General features: G+C 40.1%; 1 protein-coding gene and 1 pseudogene across 1 annotated transcript; one reads left to right on the top strand and one right to left on the bottom strand.

Annotated features, from left to right (window-relative positions):
- Window positions 1–4875: 4875 nt before the first annotated feature.
- LOC106367557 (protein ASPARTIC PROTEASE IN GUARD CELL 1) lies at window positions 4876–6683 on the top strand. The gene has a single exon (XM_013807345.3). The coding sequence runs from the start codon at window positions 5150–5152 to the stop codon at window positions 6605–6607; it is 1458 nt and encodes a 485-aa protein (XP_013662799.1). The 5' UTR covers window positions 4876–5149; the 3' UTR covers window positions 6608–6683.
- Window positions 6684–8793: 2110 nt separating this feature from the next.
- LOC106367558 lies at window positions 8794–12153 on the bottom strand (annotated as a pseudogene).
- Window positions 12154–12873: the final 720 nt, after the last annotated feature.

Below are 12873 nucleotides of genomic sequence, written 5' to 3'. Positions count from 1 at the left end.
GTGCTGCCTTGTAGATACCTCAAACATTGTTTTAACGTGACACCATGAGACTCCCGAGGGCTGTGCATATACCGGCTTAACACACCCACAACAAACGATAGATCAGGCCTAGTGTGAAGTAAGTATCTCAAGCAACCAATCTGTTTCCGAAACCTTGTTGCATCGATCTCCTTCTCTTCCTCTGCCTTAGATAAATTAAGCCCGATCTCCATAGGTGATTGTGTTGGATTACACTTAGACATACCGGCTTCTTCGAGTATCCTCAACGCATAACGACTCTGATTTAAAGTGATTCCCCAATCGCTTTGACACACCTCCATCCCGAGGTAATATGTTAATCTCCCTAAGTCACTCATGTCGAACTTCTTTGACATCCCATCTTTAAACTCATCTATAAGCTTCTTGCATGTTCCCGTTACGAACAAATCGTCAACATACACTGCCACCACAAGAAGCTCTCCTTTCACCATATTTATGTATACTGACGGCTCTTTCGAGCACTTATGGAACCCGAGCTCCATAAGAATCGTGTTGAGTTTATGGTTACAGGCCCTTGGCGGCTGTCTCAAGCCGTATAAAGCTTTATTGAGCCTGTAAACCTTATTCTCTTGTCCCTTCTTCTTGTACCCTTCCGGTTGGGATACGTACACGATCTCTTTGAGTTCTCCGTGCAAGAAAGCTGTCTTTACATCGAGGTGATGCACTTCCCATCCGTTAGTTGCCGCGAGACTGATCAACAATCTTATTGTTTCAATTCGTGCCACAGGTGAAAATACCTCTTCAAAGTCAACTCCGTATTGTTGTACATATCCTTTTGCGACAAGTCGAGCTTTGTATTTGTTGATGCTTCCATCGGAGTTGCGTTTGAGTTTGAACACCCACTTTAGCCCAATTGCTTTTGCTCCTATAGGAAGATCGACCATTATCCACGTTTTATTCTTGATGATCGAGTCAATCTCTTCTTCACACGCCTTAGTCCATTCTCTCGAACCTTTAGCTTCTTCAAAGTTCCTCGGTTCGTTATTTATATACATTAGTACTTCTTCCCCTAGCTCTTCTGCCAACAGAACGTAATCATCAAGATACTTAGGCTGTGTCGTTTGTCTCTCGGATCTCCTTAAGGATGGTGGCTCCATCTCATTCTCTTCTTCCTCGGCTTCGACAACTTCTTCTTCGATGGGCTCTTGCTTGACTGTATCCTCTAAGGTTTTATTTTCGATTTTCCCATGATCATCAATTACCACGTCAAAGCTCTCATTGCCTTGTGCTTCTGAGCTCTCTATACTCCAGTTCCATCCCTTTTCTTCATCGAAAACGACATCTCTGCTTACAACAATTCTTCGAGAGTTTGGATCGTACGAGCGATAAGCTTTTGATCCAGGCTTTATCCCTATATGCACCAACATACGAGACCTATCATCAAGCTTCTTCAGCTTTGCACCATCAATTTTTGCATATCCAATACACCCAAATACTCGAAGATGGCTGACGTTAGGCCTTTTCTTGCGGAACACTTCATATGGCGTCTTCTCTTTTAAAGCCCTCGTGGCTACTCTATTAAGGAGATATGTAGCATGACGTATAGCTTCCCCCCAAAGGTAGTTAGGCATGTGCATATGCTTCAACATACTCCTTGCCATCTCTATCATCGTGCGGTTTCTCCGCTCAACGACACCGTTTTGTTGAGGCGTGTACGGTGCCGTGAGGTGACGTTGTATGCCTGCGCCATCACAAAACGTATTGAATTCTTGAGACACGAATTCTCCTCCCCTGTCTGACATGAAGACTTGTATTTTCCCCCCTGTTTCTTGTGCTATTGCACTCCTCAACCTCTTGAAGCTCTCAAAAGCTTCACTTTTCTCTCTTAGAAGCATAGACCACATGTATCTCGTGTGATCGTCGATGACTACGAAGATATATCTCTTTCCCGCAGGTGTTCCTGGTGTTATGGGTCCACAAAGATCTCCATGTAGGAGTTCCAGCACCGTTGAAGCTCTGTAGGAAGTCGCTTTGGGAAAAGTTTGTCTTGCTTGTTTCCCAAGCAAGCAGGAACCACACACTTCTTTCTCGAGTTTAACACTTGGTATTCCTAGAACCAGCTCTCTTTGCATCATATTGCGTATGGTCTCCAAGTTTACATGGCCTAGACGTGCATGCCATCTACTTGACTTCCTTTCCGTGGATAGATGAAGGCACGTCGTGGTTTTAACTCCCATACGTACTTTGTATAATCGATTTTTCGATCGTTTAGCAGTAACAAGTAGCTTCTTGTTCTGATCATGCATAGTCAATAACTCTCCTCTCAACCTTATGTCACATCCAGCTTCTGTAGCTTGCACCAGGCTAATGATGTTGCTTCTCAATTCGGGAATGAAATACACATCTGTCATTATTCTTGATTCACCGTTCAAATCAACGAATGAGATCGTTCCTTTGCCTCTGATATCTATCCGAGAATCATCACCAAAACGTACTTTTCCCGTAACTGTATCGTCTAACTTAGAGAAATACCTCTTATCTCCCGTCATATGATTACTAGCACCATTATCGAGATACCATAAGTCTTCTTCGCATGTGTTTGTTTCATACTTCTCTGGCACTATGTTCTTCTCGTTTAAGAACACCACTTCATGCATCATGAGCTCATCAGCTTCTTGTGTTGATGTATTATCAGTCTCTTGCGCTTCTTGTAGTTTCAACAAGCGGTCCGGGCAATGCATCGCGAAGTGACCTATTTTATCCCAATGAAAACAAGTGATGCGTGATGCATCTCTTCCTCCATCGCCTCTACCTCCATTATAGTCACCTCTTCCTCCATTATAACGTCCGCGACCCCTTCCTCTGTTGAAACGACCTCCTCTGCCTCTACCTCTGTATTGGTCGGCATTATAATCACGGTTAACTTGCTCGTGCTGATATTGGTTTGTTTGATCTTGTTGATATGGATTTGCTTGTCCATCCACATACATCAACTTGCTTTGATCCTCATTAACCTCTTCTTCCTCGGCGATGCGCTCCTCGTATGCTTTTAAACGTCCTAGAATATCTTCAAAGCTAGTTATGTTAAGATCAAGGACTTGCTCGAGAGAAGCAACAATATGTATGTACTTCTTCCGTGGAAGACTCATGAGAAACTTTTTAACCAACTTAGCTTCTTCGATTGTTACACCCAATGCAGCTGATTTCAAAGCTAGCTCGGACAATTTGCCTCCAAAATCATCAATATTCTCGGAGTCTTTCATCTTTAACCGATCGAACTCGGTCATAAGCGTTTGTAGCCGAGCCTCTTTTACTCTTTCAGCCCCTACATGTCTCGTCTTGATTGCTTCCCACACCTTTTTCGCCGTCTCAAGTTCTCCAACTTGTAAGATAAGACTCTCGGGAATTGATTGGAACAACGGTCCTAGCGCCATGTCGTTCTTCTCACCATTCTTCGAATCAGCTTCGACAACTTCCCAAACTTTATGTATTCGTAGCGTAATCTTCATCCTCATAGACCATACTGTATAGTTTGTTGCGGTGAGCATAGGACACTTGATCGTTGAAAGTCCTCCACCATCTTTATCTCTTCCTGTCGCAGCAACAATATCACCCATGGTTTTGGATGACTCTGATACCAAATATTGAAATCAGGTCTCAAGAACACACAAACACAAACTCTTAATAAGTATTCTCTCTTATTAATCTCTTAAGAAAACTACCACAAAACCTTAAGCTCTCAATCACAAACTCTAAAACTCACAAGTTATGCAACACTCTTGCATCTCCTTATATAACACTTAATTTATCCTAAACTCATTAGGATTAACTCAACTATATATTTCCCATTCTCTTTAGATAAACACAACTCATTAGAGAATGGGAAACTTGTATCTCAAGTATCTTTCAAGCTTATCCAACACTTAGATTCTAACTCTGCTTGTAAATCTCTCTATGGATAGTTGAAGTTTTGAACTTGTATTTTTATTTTAACCTCTAAAAGTAGAACCATCAAACCTAATGGGATAGCTGAACATCACATTCCTCAGGCCCCCTTTTAGCAATAGTGCGCAGCAGCAATACGCCTCGACTGTGTTATCCGTACCATCTTTCCTTCCCGACAGAACCCAAATAGGAACCGAGGCAACTCGGTATAAATAAACAAACATATGATCGATCAACTTCAACTATCTTGGTACATTCACTTAATGTTCGAAGAGAATAATCATCAGATATCAAACATCTTAGGAGTAGTTTTCCCGCTACCGGCACAATAATCAGGATATCATTATTTTGAATGATGGAAATCTAAAACAATCACCGAGATAGTTAGCCTCCGCGGCCATGAATAGAGACAACTGTTAAAGAGTTGCTCCATTTTGTAATATGTATGCATTATCGCGCAAGTGTGTATTATATAAAGCTTTTTACTTTGCTTAGTTACATTGTTTAATACCATATAGTTTTATTATGTATTTGCTTGGGTAATAGAATACGAAATGGATGAGCTGTCAATTACTTGAAAGTCACTAGCAAAAAGCTAAGCTCGTTGTCAAAAACACTTAAATAAGGACGAAGATGAAAAAGTGAGAATCATGAGATTCTAAACAAGATACTCTCCCTCCATTTCTTAGTGATAAACTTTCTAGAAAAAAACGTTCGTTCGAAAGATGTATTTTTTATGTTTTCTATGAAAAAATTGTAAATTTCAAGAAAATTAATTGATTTTATTGAATTACTATTGGTTAAAATTTATTGAAAATTGAAAATTACAGAAAACGATATATTTATTATGATAGTTTAGTGTGTTTTTTTTAATATATGTGAAAATACTAAAAAATCTATTTTTTAGGAACTAAGGAGTAGATATTACTAATAATCGCCACACTAACCGCATTGAGATCATAAAACGAAGTTATAATTAATCTTTACACCTAAAGACGATGAAGAAACCTCTTCCCCTTTAACCATTTATATATCTTCTTGTTTCTTCCAAAGATTGCTCGTATATAAATCTCCTTGGAAGCTGCAAAACACCACAAAACTCACTTTTGTCTCACTTTCTTCCCTTCCCCACCACAAAACTCACTTTTGTCTTGTCCTCTCTCTCTCTTCGATAAGTAAGAGAAGATCTCTCACTCTTGGTCCATCTAACGGTCGGGAACTAAAAATGTGTTGTTCTCACCGCTGCTTTCTTCTCTTCGTCTTCTTCCTCGCTTCACATTCCTTGGTTACTTCCAGAATCTTGCCAAAGATCTCTGTAACTACTTCAACGATTCTTGATGTGGCCGACTGCATACGCAAAACCAAGGATGCGTCGTCGTTTCAGCTGAACCAGCAAGACGAACAGATACACTCTCCATCCTCTTCATTTAGCTTACAACTTCATTCACGAGCCTCCGTCCGAGGAAATGAGCACCCAGACTACAAGTCTCTCACGCTAGCTAGACTCGACCGTGACTCAGCCCGAGTCAAATTCCTCATGGCTCGTTTAGATCTAGCCACTAACAACATATCCAAAGCAGATCTCAAGCCCGTTATTACCACAATGTACACCACGGAACAGCAAGAGATCGAAGCTCCTTTGATCTCCGGCACGACTCAAGGAAGCGGCGAGTATTTCACAAGCGTCGGTATCGGAAACCCGGCGCGTGAGGTTTACATGGTGCTCGATACCGGAAGCGACGTTAACTGGCTACAATGCGCCCCTTGCGCCGACTGTTACCACCAGACCGAGCCCATCTTCGAGCCGTCGTCTTCCTCTTCTTACTCTCCACTCTCTTGCGACACTCCACAGTGCAAGGCCCTCGAAGTCTCCGAATGCAGGAACGCCACGTGTCTCTACGAAGTTTCTTACGGAGACGGCTCTTACACCGTCGGCGATCTCGCCACCGAGACGCTCACCATCGGCTCAGCTTCCGTCGATAACGTCGCGGTTGGGTGTGGACACAGCAACCAAGGACTGTTCGTTGGCGCCGCCGGTTTGCTCGGTCTCGGCGGCGGTTTGCTCGCTCTGCCGTCGCAGCTCAACACGACGTCGTTCTCTTACTGCCTCGTCGACCGCGACTCGGACTCGGTTTCCACCGTCGAGTTCGGGTCGGATATATCTCCCGACGCCGTCGTGGCTCCGCTGCTACGTAACCACCAGCTCGACACGTTCTACTACCTTGGACTCACCGGGATAAGCGTCGGCGGCGAGATGCTTCAGATTCCGAGCTCTTCTTTCGAGGTGGACGAGTCGGGAGGCGGAGGGATCATTATCGACTCGGGAACCGCCGTGACTCGGCTCCAGACGGGAATCTACGACTCGCTCAGAGACTCGTTCGTGAAAGGGACGACGGACTTGGAGAAAGCCGCTGGAGTTGCGATGTTCGACACGTGTTACAATCTTGCGGCCAAGACGACGATTGAGGTCCCCACGGTGGCTTTTCATTTTCCCGGCGGGAACATGTTGGCGTTGCCGGCGAAGAATTACATGATTCCGGTTGATTCGGTGGGGACTTTCTGTCTTGCGTTTGCGCCGACGGCGAGTTCGCTTGCGATCATCGGAAACGTGCAGCAGCAAGGGACACGTGTCGGTTTCGATTTGGCGAATTCTCTCATTGGATTCTTGACAAATAAATGTTAGTAGCATTTAATGTTTTTTCTTGTACTTGTTGCAAAGAGGTGTGTAATGAATTAAATTCTTGGTCGTGACGTTTTAACTCTGACATTCCAGTTCAGATGATGCTTCTGCTTGCCGTAGCCACCAACTCGGAACCTTGTTTTGTTTTTGCTTAATTTAAAAATTAATCTTCTACAGTACTGAAAATTCTCTAATTGCCAGCTTTTTTTTTTTTTCTTTTTTGTCAACCATTGCCTCCTTTTCTAATTATTTATTTCTCTCGTTTGAATAATTTTACGATAGTTCCGAATCACGACGAAGCAACGACCTGATTGATATCGGTATGGATTTGATTACGTATTATGATGATGATATGTAGTTTTTGTTTTTTGTTTTTTTGATGATATGTAGTTATTCCAGAGTAATATTTACACTAGCTCGAGGCTTATATTGACCATATCATCTTTTTTTACACCCAAAAAAAAATATATATATATTTACACTAGCTGCTCAAGTGTTAATTGCTAGTGAATACAGTATCTAGTTTTTATCTAATAACATATATGAATTGCAATCTCTCATCCGCTCGATCTTAGCAGTAGTATATAACTATAGGATACTAGCAGTAGTATATAACTATAGGATACTAATATTTACACTAGCTGCTCAAGTGTTAGGAGATGAAGTTAAACAAATTATTTGTTCAAAAAGTCAAGAAAATTACAACTGTATATGATTAGTGATTTCCTCATGTACATGTGTAATCTTTTTTAAAATAAATCATTTTATTTACATAACTAGAAAAAGAGAGGAACATGGCACATAGAGACAGGCGGCGAAGAAGTAGCAGCCATTCGTTACAAGGAATGAAGTAGCAGCCATTCGGGTCAATCATTACCTTTTCCACTTCTGTGATGTCAACCGGTGCGCAAAATAAAGTTATGTCATGTCTAGTTATTGTCCACCTTTTACTTTCTCCTTTGTTCATAACAAAATACTCTTTTACTTTCAAAGTTGCATGCTACACATAAAATTTACCTCACTTAAGCAAAAAGTATACTTTTAACAGTTAACCAAAAATCAATTCCAAAGAATTAATTCTAATTTTTGTCTAATGGAATACAATGAGAAATTACACAAACGAGCAGAAAAAATAGAAATTCTATGAGAAATAAACTCAAATAAGGAATTTTTTTATAATAGTACGAAGGAAAGAATCATTTACAGTTGTAATCTATAAACATAAATTAAGCAAATCAGTTAGGATTTGAGAATCTCTTTCCGGGTTTTGCTTTCTACGGCACTTCATTGCATAAAGTCTTTGCCCTTTCAAGTTAGATCTTGTCTTAAATCACGGGTCAATTGCAAAAATGACAGATCTTGTATCTTTTCTATGAGTTTGATCATTACAAGTGTCAAGTGTGTGCACTGCACTGCAAAGAAGATTCAGGGTCATTGCTTAGGCCACCTATGAATCTATCATATGTAACGAAGTTCTCTTTAGTAGTTTTAGTTCCACTGTGAAGAAAATCAGCATCCCGTATGGTTTTCAGGTGGGTCTTGGAATGGTTGTAGTGGAGAGCGCAGTGACATCAATATACATATGTTTTGCACCCTTTGTTGATTCAGAGATGGGATGCTGATTTCTTCACTAAGAGGCTCCACCGTGTCTCCAACATTGCAGCACGAGAGCCCGTGAAGTGTTGACAACTGCTTGATCAGGCCATGTCTCTTGGAAAAGAAGAGATATATGTAGAATATTATGCTAGTAGATGATTCCTTCGTCATGAATAGAAGTTGTGGACGTTAGTTTGACCAAAATTTATCAAATATAATCTACTGATTTTGCCTTTTAGTTAAACACAAATTAATTGAAGAGGAAAAAAGCTTGGACAAGCGAAAGAAAGAAACAGAACTAGCCGGAAGACCAAACAACCACAAGCTTTGACTCTTATCAATCTATCCCTAAACAACTGTAGTTAAAGCTGACTGTTCAAGGGACACAACCACTTCACAGATGTGCTAGGGCTACATACAGTAGTTATGGATATAGGGAGCGATGATTAATTGATTTTAGTAACATATGAATCATCCAAATTTCTAAGAATTAAGCAGCAGCACAGTCCAAAGTCAGATTCTCGATAGGGTGGTATTTGCAGCAGAGTAAACTAAGATGAACATACTGGAAACAAGGCTTTGAACACAAGATGTAAGAAAGGAAATACAATTTTACTAACATATATCAAATGCAGTTCATAACCAGCAGCCAAAATAGCGTTTTACACAAAACAAACCAATGCAATAACACAAATACAAGAAACTTGATAAACGAAAAGTTATTCAAGACTAAAGGTGATCTATTAGTAATACGCTTGAAAAGAATTAGGATTACGCCACTGTGGCAACGTTAATGGTCTGAAGCGCTTGGTTTGCAAAATAACGAACATCAACATCAGGGTCCTCGCTCAGGTCCACCAAACACTGACGTATTGTTTTGTCCACCACCTACAAACACATCAAATAACATTACAGTTCAGCATATAACATTGGAGTAATGTTTCAATCTCTCATTCTTACTGATTGGTCGACTATGGGGATGAGGGATTGCAGAAGTTTTGCAACATTGAACTTGATGTTTGGAACTCTGCAGAGGTTAGATATGTGCAACAACACGTTAGAAAATAACCTTTTCTCTGAAGGAGTTTGCCAAAGTCATCTCTATCTATCTCACCTGTCTTTTGATGCCTCAACTACGACGGGAAGAAACTTAGAACATGTGATTTCTGATCCCATTACAGGAGCCATGAGAGATATTACACGCAGAGCCATCATCCTGTGTAGGTAGTGCGGAGTGTTGACCATCTCCAATACCTGTTTATATGAAAGCAAAAAAAGACCCAAGGATCGAGATCAGAGCCATAGATACGAAAGGTTCTAGTAGGAATTGCCAAAAAAATACAACCTGGGGAACTAGGTGCTGCATTGCCCATTCAGAACCAAACTCCTCTGCAAGACGCTTTAGGTTGTTTGCTCCAGCTTCACGGATAGAGTAGACCTGAAGGAGGAGACGAGAACAACATTAATATCCATAATCACAAGTAGATGAGTTATTATGCTACCATTAAAGAAAAGATCTGATATCAAGGATTTAAGATAAACCTTGTCTTGTAACCATTGCATGCAAAGGGCTCCGAGCTTGTCCGAAAAACCCTATACCTAACTGGCTGGCCAACAGAGGAACATACTCGATTATAGCAAGACGAACTCTCAAGTGCCGATCCTCGGCAAGCTCTACAATCGCCGGCAACAAGGATTGTGACAGCAGATCAATCCCAATAACATGCCGTAACAGATATTAAGTTACCAATTTAAAACAAAAAAGCAATGTAAGTAGCTAAATTTTATATGGAGCAAACCTGGTTGACTTGGTCTAGCTTGCTTATGATGTTGAGGCGTACATCAGGAAATTCATCTTTCAAAAGGGAGAGAAAAATTGGTAGCAGATGCTCAATGGTTGAGTCTTGTATCAAAGATTTTAGTCTGTTATATTACCATTTGGTGTAACTTATATTGTTGATAAAACCTTTAGCGCAAATTAAACCCAAAATAGTCACAAGATCCAGAGATGTTGGCTATCTCCAGTTCATATACCTTTCCAAGGATAGGAGCCATTCCCATTATTACTGACACTAGAGCAGAGCAGACATGTTGAGAAGAATCAGATGATAAATCATGCCAGAAAATAACAAAGAAATGCCATCAACTCATGCCTGTTTTATATGGAATTAAGAAAAAGTAAGAGCCGAGAGAATGTACGTACCTTCACGCAAGGAAGGATGTGCTGAATAGAAAGCTCTGGATTCAAAAGCTGACAGAACTTAGTCACTTTCCCCGCTGCTGCGATTCACACTTCAGCCTCATTGTCTTGTAGCAGTCTCACATACGCTGGAACCAAATCCGTCCTAGAACAACAACAAAAATTTTCGTGTCAGAATAATAAGAGAAATATTGTTTTACGAGAAAGAAAAGCCATAACAATAAAACAAGAAATGTCAGAAGGCACATACTTGGTGCAATCAGGACCAACTGCCTCACAAAGTTCATATAGCTGATTAGCAACCATGTAGCGCACCCTCCAAGATTTATCCTGCTCTCATACAGCAACCACTAATATCAGGACTGCAACCTTTTACCGATGAAAGCTATCAATGCAATAAAAGTGAAACCAAAGCTCAATTTCACCTGAGAGAAATTAACAATAACAGGCAAAACGCGTGCAACACAATCCTGCGGTTCCAGTAACTTTCCAAGAGCTGCACAGCCTTTCACAGCCAATAGTCTAACAGAATCTTGTTCTGAAATGAAGGTTACAATTTAAACAATATACCCAACACAGATAAGAAACAAACATTTCTAAAGAGATATGTATCTGCTATAAAAAGGTTTAAGTACCATCTTTAGTAAGATCATCGAACATAGTCATGATCTCAGCGTTCAAATAGCTAGACTCCACAGTAGTCGCAAATTTCCCCAGGTTAGTTGCAGCAGCTCTCCGCACCATAGGCATATCATCTTGGCACAACTGGTTATAAATAGACTGTAACTCTGTCTTCAGCACATCAGTACACCCTTGGTACGGAACATGAAACAAACCACATGCGGAAACTCTAGCTGCAAACCATTCACCAGCTGCAAGTCTCCACAATATAAAGAAAAAACAAATTAGCCTTGACTACTTAAATGAATTGGTCAAATGATGTAATTTATTAGTACATATAGATTCTCTCTCACTATCACTGTCTAACCTTCACAAGAGGGACGAAGGAGTCCACAAGATCACTTTCCCTCATCTCAGATCCGATCTTGCAAAGCGAGTCCACAACTTTCTCTCTCACACAGGTCTCTTCAACAGTGCAAAGAGATTCAAGAGGAGGGAGAAGCACATGCGCATGCTCAACCCCTCCAACAAAAGGAATGAAAACTACGAGCTCCCCAGCCATTGCAAGGAGAACCTCGTCGTCATCATCACTGTTCTCACTCAGAAAGTGGATTAACTCTTTCCTCGTGCGCTCCTCTCCAAGGGCACGAGCTATTGTAGATAGGCGACATATGAAGTTCAAACGAAGCTGTATATCGTCGTTCTTAAGCTCGTCAATGAGCACATCGATGGGATATAAAGGTTCATCCACCATGGCCATCCTCCTGATTACACCTTATCAAAGTCACTGCAATAAGGAAGAATTAAAAATCATTCCCTTAAAAGATAAAGTAAGCTACTTTATCGAGACTAGTGTGAATTTATCAATAGCGATGGAATCAGGTAAAGGGAGAGGCTTTTGGATCTTGAAATCAATCCGATAATCTTCACAGATCCTGGAACGAAAGCTACGGCCAATCGGAAATGGAGGCGTAAAGATGAGATCTTTATGATGCATAATAGGGAGGGAAGTGGATTGAATCTTACCGATCCAGGAGTCTCACGAGAGAGAAGATGAGTTGCGAGCGAGCGAGAGAAAATTATCTATTTCCTGCGTTTGATTTTTACGAAGAATAAAGGACAAAAGAGTAAGAAAATTAATACTAGTTAAATAATAATAAAAACTAAGGGAAGGCATGATTGGGCCTTCGGTAGCTTATTGGGCTTTAAACATCTCTGTAAATGATCCATTCAACAAATCTATCTATCTATATTATAATGCCACAGTTTCGAGACTCCTAAAGTTGTGCAAGCCTGTGGGTCCCACATTTAATATTTTTTTCTCTAGCCGAGTGGACTTTAAAATGTGATCTATGCTCATTTGTTTGGTCGGCTTCGGACAAATCGCCCCATAAGCATCATACGAACGATTTCCAGCAGGTACATTTATTTTTGGTGGGTCCCACTTGAACAATTACTCTCTTTGCTTAAATGATATACTTTTTAGAAAAAAAAAATTTATTTCAGAAAGATATATTTTTGTGTTTTCTATGAAAAAATTTTAAACTTCAAAAAAATTAATTGATTTTATTGAATTACTATTGGTTAAAAGTTATTGAAAATTGAAAAATTACAGAAAATGATACATTTATTAGAGCATCTCCAAAAGACACTCTATAACTTCAAATATGCATTGAAGTTTTTGCTCTCCAAAAATGAACTTCAAAACTTCATATTCTTATTTGCATTTAGGTCACTACAATTACACATCACATTTATGATTCATAAATATTTTCTTATTTATTATTTTAATCCTTATAAAAATTATATCTTATAAATATTTTAAGTTTTGCTTACAAAATTTAAGTGTACA

The sequence above is a fragment of the Brassica napus genome, chromosome C7, assembly GCF_020379485.1.
Source record: "Brassica napus cultivar Da-Ae chromosome C7, Da-Ae, whole genome shotgun sequence".
Classification (NCBI taxonomy): Eukaryota; Viridiplantae; Streptophyta; class Magnoliopsida; order Brassicales; family Brassicaceae; genus Brassica; species Brassica napus.
This window is presented reverse-complemented; position numbering and strand designations above follow the sequence as displayed.